This window comes from Salmo salar, chromosome 02 (assembly GCF_965601325.2).
Source record: "Salmo salar chromosome 02, fSalSal1, whole genome shotgun sequence".
In the NCBI taxonomy this organism is placed as follows: Eukaryota; Metazoa; Chordata; class Actinopteri; order Salmoniformes; family Salmonidae; genus Salmo; species Salmo salar.
The window spans coordinates 49,556,290-49,579,338 of NC_138292.1; the positions used below are offsets into that span (position 1 = coordinate 49,556,290).

Consider the following 23,049-nt stretch of genomic DNA (forward strand, 5'->3'; position numbering starts at 1 on the left):
TTGAAAACCTAGAACAGCATTTCTAGCAAATAATTTCTCCCCGCCACACCTCTGCATCAGACATACATTTCATGTGTTTTGGTTGGAAGACTCTCTTACCTGGAACCTGAGAATGATGGTCCAGATGAGGCCCAGGGTGAGGCGGTGGTTGCCGTCAACAATGTCATGTGAGCCCATGTTTTCCAGGTGGACCCTCTGCTCCTTGAGGAACTGCAGGGCCTTGTCCACATTCTCCAGGCAGTGGATACGCATCCGTCCCCTGGTGGGCTTGGGCTGGGGAGACAGGACACCGAACACGTCAGCTACAAGAGTTTTACACGTTTTTATTTACATTTTAGTCATTAAGCAGACACTCTTATCCAGAGCAACTTACAATCAGTTGAGAGTGGCAGTAGGTTAAAAAAATAAGTTGGTGACACTTTATTTATTGTTATAAGCATGTACAGTATGAGCCCTTACACTGTCTAATTATAAGGCTTCCCCAAAAAAACTATAGGATCATACATGCCCATGGCATCATAATGCATTATACTTGTTGGCCTAAAGTTAAAGGGATAGTTCACCCATATTACAGAAAATTACACATTGCTTTCCAGTCTATGGACAAGGTATGACAGCCAGCCATACTTTGGTTTAGTTTCCCTGTCACTGTTTTAGTATTTGTTTCAAAAATCCCATACAAGTCATGGTACCGACATTAGCATTTTTCGCACATCAAGCCCAAATCATTCAAAAGTATCTGAAATTGATTGTGAGGATAATATCGGTCCCATGACTTGAATGGGATTTGTGCCACAAATGCTAAAACGTTAGCATGTCGAAACAGTGCCAGGGGAACTAAACCAAAGCATGGATTGCTGTCATACACTTTTTTTACAGACGCTCTTATCCAGAGCGACTTCATACTTGTAAATACTTTTTTTCGTACTGGTCCCTCATAGGAATCTAACCCACAACCCTGGCGCTGCAAGCACCATGCTCTATCAACCAGCTCTACCAACTTGTCCATACCTTTTCCATAGACTGCTTACAAGGTAAGGAAACTAATATGTAATTTAGTCATTTGGGTGAACTATCCTTTTAAGTTTTCAATTATATTATTCCCATGCCATTAAAAAGTGTGTTCATACTGATATGTAGTTCTGTTTATGTTTGTACACTACATGACCAAAAGTATGTGGACACCTGCTCGTTGAACATCTCATTAAAAAATCATTGGCATTAATATGGAGTTGGTCCCCACTTTGCTGCTATAACAGCCTCCACTCTTTTGGGAAGGCTTTCCACTAGATGTTGGAACATTGCTCCGGGGACTTGCTTCCATTCAGCCACAAGAGTATTAGTGAGGTCGGGCACTGATGTTGGGCATTTAGGCCTGGCTTGCAGTCGGCTATACAATTCATCCCGAAGATGTTCGATAGGGTTGAGGTCAGGACTCTGTGCAGACCAGTCAAGTTCTTCCACACCGATCTCAACAAACCATTTCTGTATGGACCTCGCTTTGTGCACGGGGGCATTGTCATGCTGAAACAGGAAAGGGCCTTCCCCAAACTGTTGCCACAAAGTTGGATGCACAGAATCGTCAAGAATGTCATTATATGCTGTAGCGTTAAGATTTCCCTTCAGTGGAAATAAGGAGCCTGAACCATGAAAAACAGCCCCTGACCACTCCTCCACAAAACTTTACAGTTGGCACTATGCATTGGAGCAGGTAGCGTTCTCGTGGCATCCACCAAACCCAGATTAGTCCGTCAGACTGCCAGATGGTGAAGTGTGATTCATCACTCCAGAGAAAGCGTTTCCACTGCTCTAGAGTCCAATGTCAGTGAGCTTTACACCATTTCAGCCGACGCTTGGCTGCTCGGCCATGGAAACCCATTTCATTAAGCTTCCGACAAACAGTTATTGTGCTGACATTGCTTTGAGAGGCAGTTTGGTACGAAATGCGCCATGCTCGTCACCCTTATTTACCCTTTCGGATAGTGTCTTGAACGCACGAACAAAACGCCGCTATTTGGATATAACAATGGATTATTTGGGACCAAACCAACATTTGTTATTGAAGTAGAAGTCCTGGGAGTGCATTCTGACGAAGAACAGCAAAGGTAATAACATTTTTCTTATAGTAAATCTGACTTTGGTGAGTGCTAAACTTGCTGGGTGTCTAAATAGCTAGCCCTGTGATGCCGGGCTATCTACTGAGAATATTGCAAAATGTGCTTTCACCGAAAAGCTATTTTAAAATCGGACATATCGAGTGCATAGAGGAGTTCTCTATCTATAATTCTTAAAATAATTGTTATGTTTTTTGTGAACGTTTATCGTGAGTAATTTAGTATATTCACCGGCACTGTTCGGTCGGAATGCTAGTCACATGCTAATGTAAAAAGCTGGTTTTTGATATAAATATGAACTTGATTGAACAAAACATGCATGTATTGTATAACATAATGTCCTAGGGTTGTCATCTGATGAAGATCATCAAAGGTTAGTGCTGCACTGAGCTCTTCAGTAAGGCCATTCTACTGCCAATGTTGTCTATGGAGACTGCATGGCTGTGTGATCAATTTTATACACCTGTCAGCAACGGGAGTGGCTGAAATAGCCGAATCCCCTCATTTGAAGGGGTGTCCACATACACTATACAGTATATACACACTTTTACAATTGCCTGGTAGTCTACATGAAATCAAAAGTGCAATCATGTTTGCAAATTCAACCTGACAAAAAATTGTGATTACATAAAAAAAGGAACAGATCCTTACTATGCCATTTAGCATTTCACTTCATTTAGCTTTTTCCAATGTATAGTATGTTGAGCTACATTCTGTAACCCTTCCAGTCAATGATTAGCAGACCTCATCAAATACATATGTGAAATACTTTCAAGCTGTATTTGATTTATTTTGAGCTGCACAATGGAACCAATGTAAAAGTCCTAAAAGTGCAAACAAAGCTAATTCAAGCTCACCTCAAATTCATTCAAGTTTAAGTATATGACATATGTATTTGAAGGGTTTTATATACACAACATGCCACTTCTTCACTCTCTTAAAAGCAGAGGATGCAGCTGACTATTTTAGTCTGTTGAAAGTGAATGAGTAACCCGGCAATAAAGCAGCCCTCTGCCCTCTGATGTGCGTGGAGACTTTACTCTGAGGTGTGGTTTTGGAGGAGCAGAAGAGAGGGGACTAGGCCTTTGTGCAGGCAGGGGGAAGTCAACCCTATAAAATCAAAAATGCTATCTGGGTATAAAATGTAAACAAAATTGGAAGCTGGCACGTTTTGGAAGCTACCCTCCACTACACCAGCAGAACTGAGTCAATAGTGTAAAACAAAAACATAACTGCTTATTTAATTTAAAATACAGTACTGTACATGCCTAGTTTTTCACTGTGTTGAAAGAAGAAAATGTATCCCCGAAAACGGATGATGGTTTGGATTGAAGAATTCAAAAATGTACTTACTGTCTCTTAACACCATTTGATTGACACCCAAGTGAGAGTGAAAGAAAAATCCCTATTCAACTCCTATTGCTGAGTCAGTCAGCACAATACACTGCTGATCTCTAAGGCATGTGTGTGTCTGTATCTCTGTGTGTGTACATGTACGCCTGAGTGTGTGTCTCTGTGGAAACACACTGGCATGCTGTGTGGTGGCGCAGCTCTTTGAGATGCAGATGTATACTCTGTAAGAGCCGGGAGTGCAGCGCCAGCTGAGTAGCAATGACATAAACACTTCTACCAGACCATGAGATCATGTAAAGGAAGCCTCATTCCTACAGTCTGTACAGGTTCACTTTACTTAATCATTGCTGAAAGATGACGTACAAAATGTGGGGAGACCATGGCTTGCATTTTATATGCAATATATGTACGTGTACACACAGCTGGGTATTCTACATTTTAGCAGACGTTCTTATCCAGAGCAACTAGGGATAAGTGCCGTGCTCAAGGGCACATCAACAGATTTTTCACCTAGTTGGCTCAGGGAATCGAACCAGTGACCTTTCAATTAGAGGTCCAATGCTCTTAAGCACATTCTGTATGTATAGCATCTTGAATTATGTCATAAAAAAAGTGCTAGGTAGTGACAAAAAGATATTCAGTGCTTATGAGGAGTGATGTACTGGTAAAAGCATAGGTGGGTAAACTCTGATAGCTGTAAATAAAGTAGCAGTCCCTATATTTTCAATACATTTTCCCGCAGTAAGTGGGTAAATGCTCGCACAAAATAAAAAAGGTCTGTAAATGACATTTAGGTGTATTTACCCTCCACTACACCACTACTTCTCAGTGCTTATTAACCTGTTGGGGCTAGGGGGCAGTATTTGCACGGCCGGATAAAAAACGTACCCGATTTAATCTGGTTACTACTCCTGCCCAGTAACTAGAATATGCAAATAATTGGCTTTGGATAGAAAACACCCTAAAGTTTCTAAAACTGTTTGAATGGTGTCTGTGAGTATAACAAAACTCATTTGGCAGGCCAAAACCTGAGAAGATTCCTTACAGGAAGTGGCCTGTCTGACCATTTCTTGCCCTCCTTGATCATCTCTAACAAATACAGGGGATCTCTGGCATGACGTGACACTTCCTACGGCTCCCATGGGCTCTCAGAAGGCGGGAAAAAGCTGAACGATGTAATTCCATCCCCAGGCTGAAACACATTAGCGCGTTTGGCAATTGCTCTATCAGAGGGCCATTAGACTGAGGCTCGTGCATGAGGGGATAGCATGCTTTTACTTTCACTCTCTTTGTAATAAAAAATGATTTCCCGGTCGGAATATTATCGCTTTTTTACGAGAAAAATTGCATAAAAATTGATTTTAAACAGCGGTTGACATGCTTCGAAGTACGGTAATGGAATATTTAGAATTTTTTGTCACGAAATGCGCCATGCTCGTCACCCTTATTTACCCTTTCGGATAGTGTCTTGAACGCACGAACAAAACGCCGCTATTTGGATATAACAATGGATTATTTGGGACCAAACCAACATTTGTTATTGAAGTAGAAGTCCTGGGAGTGCATTCTGATGAAGAACAGCAAAGGTAATAACATTTTTCTTATAGTAAATCTGACTTTGGTGAGTGCTAAACTTGCTGGGTGTCTAAATAGCTAGCCCTGTGATGCCGGGCTATCTACTGAGAATATTGCAAAATGTGCTTTCACCGAAAAGCTATTTTAAAATCGGACATATCGAGTGCATAGAGGAGTTCTGTATCTATAATTCTTAAAATAATTGTTATGTTTTTTGTGAACGTTTATCGTGAGTAATTTAGTATATTCACCGGCAGTGTTCGGTCGGAATGCTAGTCACATGCTAATGTAAAAAGCTGGTTTTTGATATAAATATGAACTTGATTGAACAAAACATGCATGTATTGTATAACATAATGTCCTAGGGTTGTCATCTGATGAAGATCATCAAAGGTTAGTGCTGCATTTAGCTGTGGTTTGGGTTTATGTGACATTATATGCTAGCTTGGAAAATGGGTGTCTGATTATTTCTGGCTGGGTACTCTGCTGACATAATCTAATGTTTTGCTTTCGTTGTAAAGCCTTTTTGAAATCGGACAGTGTGGTTAGATTAACGAGAGTCTTGTCTTTAAAATGGTGTAAAATAGTCATATGTTTGAAAAATGGAAGTTTTTGCATTTTTGAGGTATTTGAATATCGCGCCACGGGATTACACTGGCTGTTGAGTAGGTGGGACGCAAGCGTCCCACCTAGCCCATAGAGGTTAACATATGACTTGTGTATGATCTATTTACTGATTTCCATATCATGATACCTGAAGACACACATAACAGGGTCAGAAGAACACTGGTATGGGGCCTATGCAAGTCGAATCATCCTCCTATGTGTTGCACAATATCCTGGTAACCTAAGATGGTACCAGACCTGGGTTCAAATAGTATTTACAATCTTTCAAATACCTGGAGTTTTTGCTTGAGCCTGCCTGCAGTGCCAGATGGGCGGGGTTTGCTGTTTTGGGACTATTCCATTGTTAACATTGCACCAGGAAAGCTCAGTCAAGCGCAGCTTAAGTATTTGAACAATTCCAAATACTATTCGGTCCCATGCCTCTACCTGGCAAATAGCTGTTACCTGCTGTGCCTAAACTCAAATCGAGTTACACATTGACCAGGAAAGTGAAAAATTAAACCCAGCACAAGGCGTGCCCAGAGGAATTAATTCATGTCAAGTAGACCTTTTTCTCAGGAGGAAATGCAAAAATAGGAGTTGGGGATTACAACAGCCAAGTACCGTAATACAATACAATACAATACAATACAATACAAAAGGGAAAGCCCTTTGAGTTTTGAACATCAACTGCTGTTTGTAATTGCACACATGGATTACCCCAATAGCCACATTGCATAAAGCCCACAAAGTCAACTCTGGACCTCAAAGCCAGTTCCACTGTCACACCCTGATCTGTTTCACCTGTCCTTGTTATTGTCTCCACCCCCTCCCGGACGTCGCTTGTTTATCCTCAGTGTATTTATCCCTGTGTTTCCTGTCTCTCTGTGCCAGTTTGTCTTGTATGTTCCAAGTCAACCAGCCTTTTTCCTGTACTCCTGCCTTTGCTATTCTCCTTTTTCTAGTCCTCCCGGTTTTGACCCATGCCTGTTCTGGACTCTGTACCCACCTGCCTGACCATTATGCCTGCCTTGACCTCGAGCCTTTCTGCCACTCTGTACCTCCTGGACTCTGAACTGGTTTTGACCTTTTGCCTGTCCACGACCATTCTCTTGCCTACTCCTTTTTGAATTATTAAACATCTTAAACTCCAGCCATATGCATCTGGGTCTCGCCTTGTGTCATGATATCCACTGCATTTTTTTCATTGTTCCCCTCTAATCAGGGACTGATTTAGACCAGGGACACCAGGTGTGTGCAATAAATTCAGGTAGAACAGAAAACAGCAGGCTCCGGACCTCATAGGGTAAGAGTTGCTTACCCCTGCCATAGAGTATCCTTGGTAGAGTACATTATGGGATGTGCCTTTTTGGGTATTTTCTAATAGAGTGAGATATCTTATCGGGCGCCTTGTACATGATAACAAGCCTGGACAGCGGACCCTTTAATGATATATGGCTCTGACCGTATGGATATCTTTTCCCGACATCAGCAACAACAAAAAAATCCCAGACAGCCCACCTGCTTCAATAACTGCACTTTAGTAATATACACTGAATGTACAAATACTGACTAGGTGAATTCAGATGAAAGCTATGATCCCTTATTGATGTCACTTGTTTAATCCACTTAAAATCAGTGTAGATGAAGGGGAGGAGACAGGTAAAAGAAAGATTTTTAAGTATTGAGACATGAATTGCGTATGTGTGCCATTCAGATGGTGAATGGGAAAGACAAAATATTTAAGTGCCTTTGAACAGTCTATGGTAGTACGTGCCAGGCGCATCAGTTTGATCCTCCCCGCCGTTCCACCAACCACCAGGATGCCCGGCACCAGAACATTCCAGGCATTTCCATGGTTGGCAGATAGCGGGTTGACTGGCATGTCGGACCCCGTGAACACTGGGTACTGCGGGTCGCTACAGTATGTATCATGGGTGTTTCCACCAATTCGGTGCCTTTTGTAACTTAGTCCAAAAAACATTTGATTTCACCAAATTTTAACATTCTGTCATAAAGAGCATGTTCAACTTCATAAACACGTTTTCCCATGTCAAGAGGTTAAATGAAAAAAATTACTATCTATAGTAAGTGCCAAAAATGTAACAGGGTTGGCGATTTCATCTTAAATCAATCAGAAATCTCCTTGTGACAGGGGGAATGGAAGCTTGTTGTGTGCAACAGGGAGTGGTAATTGAATGCAAACTTCACAAAAAAAATGGAATTGTTAAAACCTTTCTAGCCTGTCTATCTATGGGAAACAGGGTTGACGTGTAATGCTCAACCCGCTCAGTTTTCCACCACAAAACACCAGAAAATTGCAAAAGAGTAGAACCAACTGACAAGCTTTTACACTGATTTGACTATTAGATGTTCAATGTTTCTTTAGGAAAAAATATTAAAAAATAAATAGTTTCACCTCATTAAAATGAGTGTTCAGTTCACATAACAGGGTTGACCTTAAAATGTAAATGAATCAGTAATCACAAGAAATAAATAATCTTCAGAAATGACAAACTAAGGCTTTACAATGATGGTTAAACTTGGAGAAATGTTGTCGTTAAGTGGATTAAAATGTTCCTAGAATTACACAGGGTTGACGGAGGGACATGTCAAAATGCTGAATTTTGGCACTTTAGTAAGTCTTTATTCATATTAATTGAATTATTCAGTTCTCCATGTGGTCTATATTAAAGAGCAACTCATTTAATATAACATGCTTTTAAAATGCAATATAGGTGCAAAACTGCTACTTAAAATATCAAATTGACGCAAAAGGCATTCTTTTGGTGGAACGACCCACACGTATCTCAGAGTAGAAGTTCTGATCTAGGATCAGGTCCTCCCTGTCCATGTAATCTTATTCATTGTGATCTAAAAGGCTAAACTGATCCATACAAGCCCGGGTAGCACAGTACTCACCAGTCTCTCCGCAGACAGCACCTCCAGCAGTTTGATGAGCATGCGTCCATCACTCAGGTCCCTGTACAGGTCCGTGATGCGGCAGGACACCCGGGAGAGGTGAGAGTTCACCCATTTGGTGAAGGTCTTCTTCTGCACCGCTTCGCGCTCATCTGGAGAGAAAAGAAGACAGGGAATAAAATTAAGAAGGAAGAAATAAAGAGAAGCTATGTCAAAGTGATATGTCATTAAATTAATTGGGATATGAAACAAGTGAATTCCTGTTGACGGATAAGCTGCGTTGGGGTAAAAAAAACAAAAAAACATTTTAGCCGACATGATTCTCAATTGCGATTTACAGTTGCAGTTAGGGTTAAGCGCATTGCTCAAGGGCACATCGGCAGATTTTTTACATAGACGGCTCAGGGTTTTGAACCAGTGACCTTTTGGTTACTGGCCCAACACTCTTAACTGCTAGGCTACCTGCTGCCCTATGTTTGCCAAATTAGCAGTGTTGGGGAGTAGTGAACTACATGTAGTTCAACTAGTAATTAAACTACATTTTGCAGTAGCTTGGTGGTAGATTAAATTAAAATCTTGGTAGTGTTTGCAGTAGTTAATTGCTTTTTGACCATGTAGCCGTGTAGCTAACTACTGGAACTACACACTACTTTTTTGGCAAAAAGAAGAAAATATGGGTGGAATACGCAGTATTTTATCATTTATTTGGGCATCAGACGTTCCTAAATCTCACTTGAAATATTGTTTTTGTGTTTAAGAGAGTGATCGGTTCTTGCAATTTGTAATCTATGACATTTAAGATATAGATATAATTTTTCCCAATATAGCTTTGATGTAGTGAACTACTTTGTCAAAGTAGCTTTAGTAATAAGGCCATGGAAGATAATAATGTTGGAACAAGACATTGAAGTATAGTTAACAGCTCACACTGTCCCTATACAGCCTGGTCTTTTAATTTCAAGTCTGAAATACTATAGAGTAGTGATCTAACTAATCAACTACTGTAATCATCCTCTGATCAACTGAATAAGGTGTTTTAGTGCTGGGCTAAAGCATATTTAACCTCTTGACGGTCGCCTAGGATAGGGGGCGCTACAGCGCTTTTTGAAAAAAATGTGTGCCCATTTTAAACGGCCTACTACTCAAACTCAGAAGCTAGGATATGCATATAATTAATGCTTGTGGATAGAAAATACCCTAAAGTTTCTAAAACTGTTTGAATGGTGTCTGTGAGTATAACAGAACTCATATGGCAGTCAAAACCCCGAGACAGATCGAAACAGGAAGTGGAATTCTGAATTGCGGACTCAACTTCATCTCGTTGCCTATAAATCACACCGTTCATTGAGCACTTCCTATTGCTTCCACTAGATGTCCCCAGTCTTTACAAAGTGATTTGAGTCTCCTACTGTGAAAACTGACTGAATGACACGCTGTGGAACGTGGTCACATGAGGAGGGCCATCACCATTATGACGCCGGCGCCCCTGGCTACCCTCCCCTTTCGAAACGTTTATAAAGACAATGCAATCGTCCCCCTTGAATCTTATTGGAGCTCTGGTTGAAAAAGGCCCTAAAGATTTATGTTATACAACGTTTTACATGTTTGAAAGAACCTAAATAAGAAAAAAATGCATTTTGTTGAAAGAGTAGCCCCGCGCACGTCGGAACTTTTGGTGCAGCCTTCAGAACGCGCTAACAAGAACAAGCTATTGGAACATAAAGGATTAACTTTTTCGAACGAAAATACATTTGTTGTGGACCTGGGATTCCTGGAAGTGCCTAAGGATGAAGATAATCAAAGGTAAAGGATTATTGACAATAGTATACAAGACTAGATTTGATATACAATTGTTCCAAGATGGCGCTGACCTGTATTGCTAGCCTATTGTTCTGAGTATCGCATCCCCTTTTATCGCAAAGTGTGATTACCCAGTAAAGTTATTTTTAAATCTGGCATTACAGGTGCTTTCAAGAGATATTCATCTATAAATCTTAGAATGACAATATTACATTTTAAAAATGTTTTGAAATAGTAATTTAGTAAATTGTAGCGCTGTTTCACCGGATGCATTTGAGGGAAAATAGTTAGTCAACGTTACGCGCCGATGTGAAATGCTGTTTTTATATATAAATATGAACTTCATCGAACAAAAGAATGCATGTATTGTGTAACATGATGTCCTAGGTGTGTCATCTGATGAAGATTGTCAAAGGTTAGTGCTGCATTTAGCTGTTTTTTGGTTATTTGTGATGCATGTGGTTGGTCGGAAAATGGCTATGTGGCTACTTTTACGATATACTCCTCTAACATAATCTAATGTTTTGCTTTTGCTGTAAAGCCTTTTTGAAATCGGACAACGTGGTTCGATTCAGGAGAGGTGTATCTATAAAACGCTATAATTTGAAAAAAAAATAGATTTTTTTTTTGTTGTAATTTTGTGGCGATAGGATTTTTCGCTGGATGTCCGTCCCGAGCCCGACCAGGGGTTAAAATGTGTACTCACTGGGTCCCTAAGGTTAGATTGAAAATGTCAATAAGCTTGTAAGACTGCCATTCAGATGTAACACTTTTTACGTAAACAAAATAAATACTGTGTAGCTAAGTATTGTGGCAAATGATGGAACCCATGTGTTGTTATATACAGTAACAGTAATGATACTCATTGTATAATTGTGTCATATGAGAGGTTTTTGTCATTGTGGGTGATTGGTCCGCTTTGTCACATGCAACTCATCATCCTTTCATGATCCAGATATTAAAACAACTAGACTGGATTGGGACTGGTGGCCTTGCCTCTTCAGACCTATTACAGAATTTCTTACGGCTTCCTCTCCTGGTCTCTCCATCTCCACTGAGATGAAGGAAATGGACAGGTGAATGCAAATGCTCGATAGGGGGTCGATCATATTGTTTGTCATCTGTTCTGGGTTCTCAGGACAGTGCGCATGAAAGTGAGGAGACGAGGGGAGAAAGCCACTGCAGACTAATGAGATACAGCCATAGCTTTAAAATGTAAAAAAAGTGAAAGTGGGAATCCTGTTTATGTTCGGGGCCCTTGACAGGGACAATGCCCCACCCTCTGGCTCAGAGTTCATATCCATGAACACAAGGCGGGTTTATTTATAATCTTCCCCAATTTTCCTGTTATTGCATTCCTTATCCCTGCAAAGACGTAAGCATGTGATTTGATTGTTCGTTTGCCACATGACGGAATGAGAGAGATGACCTCGCCGCACGCAGGACTGGCTGCACCTTGCAATGAACTCCAAGGCCCTCTTGACTTTTTTGTTATGAGTGATTTATTTGACACGTTTGACGATCTTGCCGAAAGAATAACAATTAGAGAAGGTCGAACCTATTCCTCACATCCCCGTCCCTGCAGCACAAAACATTATATCACCATATGAAATAAAAGGTATCCTTTGATTATAAACACTATTGATTTGGAATCGACCGCTCAGTTAATACTGAACCCTGACCACAATTGTACTGTGTATGACTTCACTAACTAGACTCAGAGCCAACCTCCTGCCTGCTGCCCTACCCCTTGGGGGTACAACCAGCTATCATCTGAGGAGAGGACGGCTCATAATAATGGCTGGAAAGGAGAGAATGGAATGGCATTCTGCCCCAAAACAATGACAATTTCTCTCAACCAGTGATATATGGGTTTTTAGGTGAGCGGTGATGCAACCCTTTGATAAGCAGTGCCCACTTTGTGCCATTCACATGGAAACCATGTGTTTGATCTATTTCATAAAATTCCACTTATTCTGCCCCAGCCATTACCACATTTTACATTTTAGTCATTTAGCAGACGCTCTTATCCAGAGCGACTTACAGTAGTGAATGCATACATTTCATAAATTCTTTTCCCATACTGGTCCCCCGTGGGAATCGAACACACAACCGTGGTGTTGCAAACACCACGCTCTACCAACTGAGCCACAAGCCCAAGCTCCCAAATTAAGGTGCCACCAACCTCCTATGCATCCAAACCCATTTCTGTGGCATTATTGCAACATGGTAACATCACCACAAGTGTCACATAGAGGTACATGCAAGTGGGGATTTTTTAAGGAGTCTTCTGTGAGACCGGAGGACAAGACAGAGCTGGATAGAACAATAGAGGCAGTGTTCCTCTCCTCCACCATTGTCCTAGCTCAACTCCGGGGAGGGCTAGCTAGAGGAATGTTGCACTAGCATCTGGTCTTATCGTTAGGTAAACATACAGCTCCCGTACTATTAACACAGTTTGAAGAGTAAGTGTTAGCTGTTTAACAACAAAAAACTGATGCCAATAAAGACGATTTCAGGTCGTTCATTTAAACAAGGCTACGTTAGGTCGTTTGTCATTTTTCAAAGACCTTGGGCTGATGGGAAAATGATAGCAGTGTCTCGAAGGTCCAAGTAGGAGGATATGGTTAAGAGAAATACATAATTTATTATGTGAAATGACAACCATATTTTTTAAATGATTTCAATGTCATCTCAATGCCATTTTTAGCAGATGATCACTTTAGGACCTTAATGGAATAGAGGAAGTTCAATTCAATTCAATCAATACTACTAATATTTTTGGAGGGTTGAGTACCACCAATTGAGATTCTTAGTTTGTGCTATAAAATGGCTCTGTTGGTATAAAGAGGTTTTAGTATCAATCGTTATAGTAAGTACCGTAATTTCCGGACTATTGAGCGCACCTGAATATAAGCCGCACCCACTGAATTAAAAAAATATATATTATTTTGAACAGTCTATAAGCCGCAGGTGCCTACCGGTACATTGAAACAAATGAACTTTACACAGGCTTTAACAAAAATAAATAGGCTTTAACGAAACACGGCTTGTAACAAAAATAAAAAAATAGCAGTAATCTTTAGTTGTCTTTTTGCACTGAGTCAATTCCTCACGCTGCTGTTTCCAACGTCTTATCATCGACTCATTAAGACCAAGCTCCCGTGCAGCAGCTCTATTTCCTTTTCCAACAGCCAGATCAATCGCCTTCAACTTGAAAGCTGCATCATATGCATTTCTCCGTGTCTGCCATGATGAGGGTGACAAAATGACTACCGTAATCCGAATGATAGGAAGTTTGAGAGCACTCGATTTAATCTAAACAGTAAAAAAAAGTTGTTTGACCTTAACCCGTTCGGCAATTTCATTGCTCTAATGAAAGCTTCATGCCGCCCAAAAATTGAGCGCGTCACAGAATGTGGTTTTTTGGAGAAAAACAATTTGAAAGCGGGAAAAATCCATATATTAGCCGCGTCATTGTTTAAGCCGCGATGTTCAAAGCGTGGGAAAAAGTTGCGGCTTATAGTCCGGAAATTACGGTTGCTAGGTTTCCATCCAATTGGTGACAGATTTGAATGTGAAAATTCTAAAATCTGCATAAAGAAAATATGCACATTTTGTTTCCGGAAAACAGACTTTATTCGGATAAAAATCAGTGCGTGATGATCTAAAGTTCAATGTGATTCCAACTCTACCAATAGTTTTGTTACAAAATAGCAGTGATGTAAAGTACTTAAGTAAACATACTTTAAAGTACTATTTAAGTCGTTTTTGGGGGGTATCTGTACTTTATTTTACTATTCATAATTTTCACAACTTTTACTTCACTACATTCCTACTCCATACATTTCCCCTGACAACCAAAAGTACTCGTTACATTTAGAATGGCTAGCAGAACAGGAAAATGGTCAAATTCAGGCACTTACTGTTTCAAGAGAACATCCCTGGTCATCCCTATCGCCTCTGATCTGGCGGACTCACTAAACACAAATGCTTTGTTTATGTTTTAGTGTTGGAGTGTGCCCCTGGTGCCATCTGATTTGCTTAATATAAGTAATTTGAAATGATGTATACTTTTACTTTCAATACTTAAGTATATTTTAGCAATTACATTTACTTTTGATACTTAAGTATTGTCACAAGTATCTTCGTCTTCTGACGATAATGCGAAATCGTCATCAGAAAAGGTAGACCAATACGCAGCAGGTGTGCAGTTGTTCATTTTGAACATTTAATTAAATCAACACGAATACAAAAACAACAAACAAGAAAACGAACGATAAACTGACAGTCTGCAAAGCATAGGCTCAACACAGAACAATCACCCACAAATCACACACAAACACACCCTAATATATGGGACTCTCAATCAAAGGCAGATAGACAACACCTGCCTTCAACTGAGAGTCCCAACCCCAATTAACCAAACATAGAAACACACACACCAGACTAACCATAGAATACAAACACATAGACCATCAACCAAAAACCCGGAAATACTAAATCAAACACCCTTTACACAAACACACCACCCCGAACCACATAAAACAAATACCCTCTGCCACGTCCTGACCAAACTACAAAAACAATTATCCTTATACTGGCCAGGACGTGACAGTACCCCCCCCTTAAAGGTGCTACCCCAGAAGCACCTTAACAAAAAATAACCCCAAGCAACACCAAAAAAAAATTCCCCTTTTCTAAAGGGAGGGAAGGGAGGGTGGCTGCCGTCAACGACGGCACTGTGCTACACCCCCCCTCCCCAACCCACCTATTTCTGGAGGTAGCTCCGGCTCAGGCCGTTCCAGGCTGTCGGGGCAGTCTGGCAGCTCGGGACAGTCTGGGCAGTCTGGCAGCTCGGGACAGTCTGGGCAGTCTGGCAGCTCGGGACAGTCTGGGCAGTCTGGCAGCTCGGGACAGTCTGGCAACTCGGGGCAGTCTGGCAACTCGGGGCAGTCTGGCAACTCGGGGCAGTCTGGGCAGTCTGGCAACTCGGGACAGTCTGGCAACTCGGGACAGTCTGGGCAGTCTGGCAACTCGGGACAGTCTGGGCAGTCTGGGCAGTCTGGCAACTCGGGACAGTCTGGGCAGTCTGGCAACTCGGGACAGTCTGGCAACTCGGGACAGTCAGGGCAGTCTGGCCACTCCGGCAGTTCAGCGCAGTCTGGCCACTCCGGCAGTTCAGCGCAGTCTGGCCACTCCGGCAGTTCAGCGCAGTCTGGCCACTCCGGCAGTTCAGCGCAGTCTGGCCACTCCGGCAGTTCAGCGCAGTCTGACCTCTCTGGCGACTGTTGACTGGCGGGCAGCTCTGACGACTGTTGACTGGCGGGCAGCTCTGACGACGACTGTTGACTGGCGGGCAGCTCTGACGACGACTGTTGACTGGCGGGCAGCTCTGACGACTGTTGACTGGCGGGCAGCTCTGACGACGACTGTTGACTGGCGGGCAGCTCCGACGACGACTGTTGACTGGCGGGCAGCTCCGACGACGACTGTTGACTGGCGGGCAGCTCCGACGACGACTGTTGACTGGCGGGCAGCTCCGACGACGACTGTTGACTGGCGGGCAGCTCCGACGACGACTGTTGACTGGCGGGCAGCTCCGACGACGACTGTTGACTGGCGGGCAGCTCCGACGACGACTGTTGACTGGCGGGCAGCTCCGACGACGACTGTTGACTGGCGGGCAGCTCCGACGACGACTGTTGACTGGCGGGCAGCTCCGACGACGACTGTTGACTGGCGGGCAGCTCCGATGACGACTGTTGACTGGCGGGCAGCTCTGATGACGACTGTTGACTGGCGGGCAGCTCTGGTGACTATTGACTGGCGTGGCTGAGTTGACGCACTTGTAGCCTGGTGCGTGGTGCTGGTACTGGGCTTACCAGATTATGAACACGCACCTCCAGGCTAGTGCGGGGAGCGGGAACAGGACGAGTCGGACTGGGTTGACGCACTTCCGGGTCCGCACGAGAGACAGGAGCTGGAAACCCAGGGCTATGGAGGCGCACAGTCGGTCTCGATCTTACCTCCTGCACAACCCGTCTTGGCTGGATGGAACTAGTAGCCCTGTACGAGCGGGGTGCTCGTACAGGGCAGACTGGGCTGTGCAGGGGCCTGATGGTAGCCGTGCGTAGAGCGGGAGTTGGGTAGCCTGGTCCTCGGAGGCGTACCGGCAACCAGATGCGCTGCGCAGGCATCCTCCTATCAGGCTGGATGCCCGCTCTAGCACGGCACCTGCGAGGGGCTGGAATAACGCGCACCGGACTGTGCGTGCGTATGGGTGAAATAGTGCGCTCCTCAGCGAAACATAGCGCTCTCCACCCCATACGCTCCTCCATATAACCACGGGTAGCTGGCTTCCGGCTCTTCTTACGCCTAGCCAAACTACCCGTGTGCCCCCCCAAAAATTTTTATTGGGGGTGCCTCTCGTGCTTCTCCCTCAGCGTGTACTTGGCCTCGTACCTCCGCCTCTCTGCCTTGGCTGCCTCAATTTCCCACTGCGGGCGGCGATAATCCTCAGCCTGGTGCCAAGGTCCGGCCCCGTCCAGAACTTCCTCCCAGGTCCACTTCTCCCGCCAGTCCAACTCGAATTCCCTCTGCTCCTTCTTCTGCTGCTTGGTCCTTGAGTGGTGGGTGATTCTGTCACAAGTATCTTCGTCTTCTGACGATAATGCGAAATCGTCATCAGAAAAGGTAGACCAATACGCAGCAGGTGTGCAGTTGTTCATTTTGAACATTTAATTAAATCAACACGAATACAAAAACAACAAACAAGAAAACGAACAATAAACTGACAGTCTGCAAAGCATAGGCTCAACACAGAACAATCACCCACAAATCACACACACAAACACACCCTAATATATGGGACTCTCAATCAAAGGCAGATAGACAACACCTGCCTTCAACTGAGAGTCCCAACCCCAATTAACCAAACATAGAAACACACACACCAGACTAACCATAGAATACAAACACATAGACCATCAACCAAAAACCCGGAAATACTAAATCAAACACCCTTTACACAAACACACCACCCCGAACCACATAAAACAAATACCCTCTGCCACGTCCTGACCAAACTACAAAAACAATTAACCTTATACTGGCCAGGATGTGACAAGTATATTGAAAACCAAATACTTTTAGACTTTTCCTCAAGTAGTATTTTACTGGATGACTTTCACTTTAGTAATTTTTTATTAAGGTATCTACTTTTACTCAAGTACGACAATTGGGTACTTTTCCCACCACTGCAAAACAGCATATGTGCCTACTCTGGTCTTGGCACGTGCGCTGTAGCCAACAGCTCGCAAATACAGTGTGGGTAGGCTAGTCTAGATGAAGAGATAAATTATAGATAAGGGTGAAAATATTTTTATTTGGCAAAACAGCAGTCAAGCGTCGATCATCGTGTCACCAGAATAAGACCCTCGATATTCATTGGAAAGGAGAATCAAGATCACTATGAACTTCACAGGGTGGTGAAAGTGCACAAGTTATTTCATATTTAGCCTAATAAACTGCATGGTTTCCCAAGTTGTAGTTTAATTATATATTTTTTTATATATATAAGTTTTACTGACACAAAAATATCCCACCCTGTCTAGCGTATTAAGTTTTGTCGACATTTGGAGAGTTTAGCAACAAATTTGATGTTTCCATCAGGCCTGTCGTGACATGTACTTTACTAGCATAAAAAGGTTGGATGGCAACCTGGTTAGTGTCACTAAAAAACATGCAAAAGGTAATTGCATTGGAAGGTACAATCATTGGAGGGTACATTCATTATACTTTGTACATAGTACTTACCCCTATTTGACCCTGTTCTAATCCAAATTTCATCTATATGAGCGCACGGAATACACTTTGTTTCAAAATGCATCAGTTTGTGTCTTAAGTAGAAATTGTCCACAAATATTGAATTGTAAAAGTATGTTATATTAATTGAAGTGCCCTTTAATATGGACCACATGGAAAATTCTATAAATCCAATTTTTATATGAATAAAGACTTGCTATTAGTGATTCATTTTATGCAGAAAAAAACCTGTCCCTCTTTTAAGGTCTAGGAACTATACAGGAGTAATAAAGGCCTAGTGCACTAATTTGGCGGGTATGTATTTTACTTCATTTTTTAAATATATATTTTTATATTCATTATCTCTTTATTGTGATTTATCAGGGAGTGCCAGCACCCTCAGCACCCCTATTTCCCGCAGCTATGCAAATGGTACCGAATTTGTGGAACAACCCATATATTCAAGTATATCCACTTATTTATCAGAGGCTATTCATGAATTTCTTACTATTGCACTGATTGATAGAGTGTCCTTTAGTCCTAATCATGTTGGATATCATTCTCTTCCAGAGAAAATCATCCCAAGTTGTGACCTTGACTTGATCCACAGCTCTATTTTCTTTGGAGTTCAGGAACAAAGAAGCAAATCTAACAAGCTGGGATATGAGCAGTCTGGTCATCATGACTGACACAGAATATAAACTATTGATTTATTGACGCATCTTGTATCTCTATCCTGGGGGGCTAAGTCTCTGGTTCCCAAAAGCTAATCTCTCATCTTATCTCAACAGGGATGCACATTCATTCAAATTCCAGTTTGGTTTCTTTCCTCTCTATTTTTTCCTCTTTCCAGGTTTCGGCAGGAAAAAGAGATCTTGATTAGGGCACTACTCAGGAATTGCAGAGTTCAAGGCACTTTGGATCACTACCCCACCCTTAGCTGGCAGGAAATACTGAATGTGGTGAACGATTCCATTCTGCACCTCTAAAGCACTGTTCATGTTCAGAGCTAATTGCCTATTGACAAGATTTACTCCTCTCATATTCTGCAGTCTGTATTTCAACCACTCTTGTGAGGGAAGCCTAATGATTGGCAGAGATTGAAAACAATCATTCAGAGGGACAACAATAACAACAGCCATTTTCTTTAGGCCTAGATGTACATATTATATGATATAGCATTCATTGGCAAACTAACAAATGAACAGACTAGAAATCAGTATCCAAGGATGAAAAACAAAGGTAGAAGACTGGACATCTTAGTGAAGCAGTTCAAAGGTTACTTCCTTCTTCCCTCACTGTTGACATCAACATCCTGTGGTGTGCGGCGGGCCAGAAGAACAAAATTCTTCCTGTGTGTAAGGGCTGGATTAGTGGATGAGGTCACACTGCCATGTTTAGGGGTGACTAACCACTGGACAAATGCGTTGTCAAATCAACATCCAACTTTGGTTGATATTTGATTGACTTGTCATTGAGTTGTCAGACAGGAAGTCAACTTCATGTAAAACCTGAAATGCTATTGTTGATTGTTGTTTGAAAACTAGATCAAAATTATACAAAAACTGTGTGTGTGTGTTAATGTTTTGCCAACCAACCAGCAATGTTGATGTAATAACATTATGCTGACAAAACACATGGGAAAACAAGGAAAATATAAATACCAGGTACCGTACTTGACAAGCTGTCTCCATGTCATAAAGCGGATAAAGTCCCTCCATTGATAGCAGGGTAAAACAGATCATCAGTCAGATAAGTCATGGTGTTATGGCAGATGGACTGTTTGCTCTTTAATAAGGCCTCAGATTATCACACAAGCAACTACCAACAACTATATATTTCAAATCAATGACTCAACATCAACATTTCCCCAGCAGTCAATGCCTGGCAAAAGGGAAAACAAAGCACTAAACAGGACATGGCTTTGTGTCCATTTACACACAGTTAAAACATTCCTACATTTCAGTATCACTAACTCTTATTTATGTCTTTGAATTCTCTGACATGTTTTATCATTACTTACTTTACAGTAAAGATGTTGTTGAAACCCTTAAGATCATTCTTACTATTCTCAAAAGTCATGATAGCACTATATTTTACAGTACAGTTTATACTGGTATTTACCTGGTATTAACTAGGACGAAGGCCGGAATTCAATCCAATCACGCTTTGTCAACAATGCACCTTTAAAGGTAATTTCCGATTTAGCCGACATGCAGCGTTTACTGTGAATGCGTCGCAAAAGCCGGGAACATTGCCTTTAAAAGCTGCATTATAGACCAAGCACGATTGGATTTAATCCCAGCCAAGGTAAATGTTATTCTCTGGTACTTACTTATCAGAATTCAACAACTGAGGGCATAACAGAAGTTAACCTTCAATGCTATATTTCGGGGTATCCTGCAAATGGGTGTCAAGGTCAAATAGTCAGTCAGTGTAGCTAAATCGGGTAAATCAAACTTGTTAAGGTCAGAACTGCACTCTTTTTCAACACGCTCTCTCAAGTTTGCCCCCTTCCCCCCCCAGCCCATTCAAAGACTTCTTCAGTTCCATGACTTTCTGTTGGCCTCTTTTTTGTCTCTCTATAAAATATTTTCTTGCCAGCAGAACAGACGGTCATTTAGAGACTGTGGTGGAAACCGGGTTGGCAGGGGCCTGTTTGCCGACAAAAGTAGTACTTCAGCACTCAAGCCTGTGTGGTGGTAGTCCAGGTCATTGGTGTGGAGAAGTAGCTACAATCTGGTACAAAAGCGACTGGAGTACATCTAATAACTGTTTTTACACTATTGTGCCAACCCAAACAATACAATGTTAGATCGGATATTGTCTTTTCACACTGTCCTTTCCAGCACAGCTTTAGCAACTATGGTGGATATGTAACCAAGCCAGCGCAAGCTTGTCAAAGCAAATTATTTACCTAAAAACCCCACTTCAAGGACCCAGATTAAGCCTACTCCTGGATAAAAAGGATCAATGGAAAATCTCCATTAAAAGTGATTTTAAGTACAGGAATAGGCTTCATCTGGCTGAGAGAAACCGGCTTTAAATGTATTAGACAAAACAGAAAAATACATGTGACCTGACAATGCACTTTCAATTTTCTTTTGGTTGATACAGTCACGGGACAGCTGTACAAAATGACTTGATAAATGTTCATGTCTGTTACAGTTCATGTCTGTTTGTAAAAGGTCACTGGCACAATGACACCACGTGGTTATGCTGAAAATATAGCACATTTATGAACTATGAACCAGAGAGCTCTGCCTAATATCAGGTCATGCGATAGACTAGAGTTCTGTCCAAGGGGTGTACTTGTACATCAAGCTGTCTCACGCTACAGAAACAGGAGATAGGCTCCTGTTCAATGACCAGTTCTGGGTCGAACAAGGCTACTACTTACTCTGGCTAAAATCAAGGGTCACGGGGATACAACCAATGGTAATCCTACTCCCCTTACAGTATGTCTGAAATCTTCAGTTGAACGTTACTGTTCCTAGATCCTTTGAGACCCTATCAACATTAGCTTTTTATTGAACCTTTATTTAACTAGGCAAGTCAGTTAAGAACAAATTCTTATTTACAATGACGGCCTACCCCAGCCAAACTCTCCCCTAACCCGGACGACGCTGGGCCAATTGTGTGCCGCCCTATGGGACTCCCGATCACGGCCGGTTGTGATACAGCCCGGGATTGAACCAGGGTCTGTAGTGACACCTGCAGTGCCTTACACCGCTGCGCCACTCGGGAGCCTGTTACAGTAGTAGTGTTGCTCTACAATTTCCATTATCAGCACACCAGGTCAATCCATACATTTTGTCATATCTTCACTCGATTTAAAAATAAATATGATGAAGCATAACTATTTCAAGCTAGCAGTACATGACACAAGAATAGTAATCAATAACGTTGACTCTGTGATGTTTTATCAATTCAGTCATCCCATGACTGAGTAAAGCCAATAGACCAGAGGGTGAAAGTTCAAGTCTCTCTCTCTGTCTTCCTTTTCATTCCGGCTGCTTTACAACATTGGACAAGGTTTCAGCAGTCAGTAAAATCTACACAAAGCTACATATTAACAAACGGCACACATTCATCCAGTATCCATGTAGTTGTTGTGGCCAGTTTATACCATTCAAGTGAGCAAAACTGGACAAATTCTGACCATTGCTGTAAATGTAATGATCTATTAATGAAAAGGGGACTTACAGTATATATAAAATGTATAGAAGAGACACATTCAACAACACAATAGTGCATTCAGACACAATTATTCATAGAGAGACTGAGTTAATGACTGATATTATCATGTGGCAAAGACCACATTCTCTTTGGGATGAGAGAAACCCCAACAAAGATGTCAACAAAAGACATCTACATGTCATCAAGGTCAGCAGGACTTTAAAAAATGTTACTATGATAATGGTTACATTAGCATATTCATTTCTCATTTTTTTCTATTGCAGTCTAACCTGGTGTTCATCATAATGAAAATATGAAAATGAATGTAAAAAATGTATTTAGAAAATAAGTCATTTTATAGTAAATATACTAAACAAGAGTAAACAATATAACACAATGACACTGTATAACTAACAGTGATGCTATATAATATATAGTAAGCCTATATGCCTGTTTTGTAAAATAAAAATAATAAAAAACACACGCAAGGCCCTTATACTAACTGTGTAAAAACATATTGTTAAGCGCTATCATTTCCTAGAATTTGGCTCCTTGAAAGTGTATTTGCATGGGATGGCTGGACAAAACAACCACTCCCACCTTCCCTGTCCCCTCTCATGCTATTGTTGTCCTGACTACCCACTTGGAACTAGCATGCATGCCGTTTAGATAGCATTGTGTGTTTGTAGACAGA

The 23,049-nt window shown here is 41.8% G+C and overlaps 1 protein-coding gene across 4 annotated transcripts in view; it reads right to left on the reverse strand.

The window, feature by feature from the left end:
• LOC106584953 (spectrin beta chain, non-erythrocytic 1) overlaps nucleotides 1–23,049 on the reverse strand; it is a 136,372-nt gene that overhangs the window by 78,414 nt on the left and 34,909 nt on the right. For 3 of the 4 annotated variants that reach the window (XM_014170641.3, XM_014170652.3, XM_014170647.3), the window contains 2 exons: nucleotides 8,571–8,722; nucleotides 100–273 (listed from right to left, as the gene is read on the reverse strand). In XM_014170641.3, the coding sequence (XP_014026116.2) occupies nucleotides 100–273; nucleotides 8,571–8,722 (326 nt within the window). Of the gene's footprint in view, nucleotides 1–99; nucleotides 274–6,452; nucleotides 6,475–8,570; nucleotides 8,723–23,049 lie in introns of those variants that run through there. The other variant, XM_082963920.1, reaches the window with a different exon arrangement.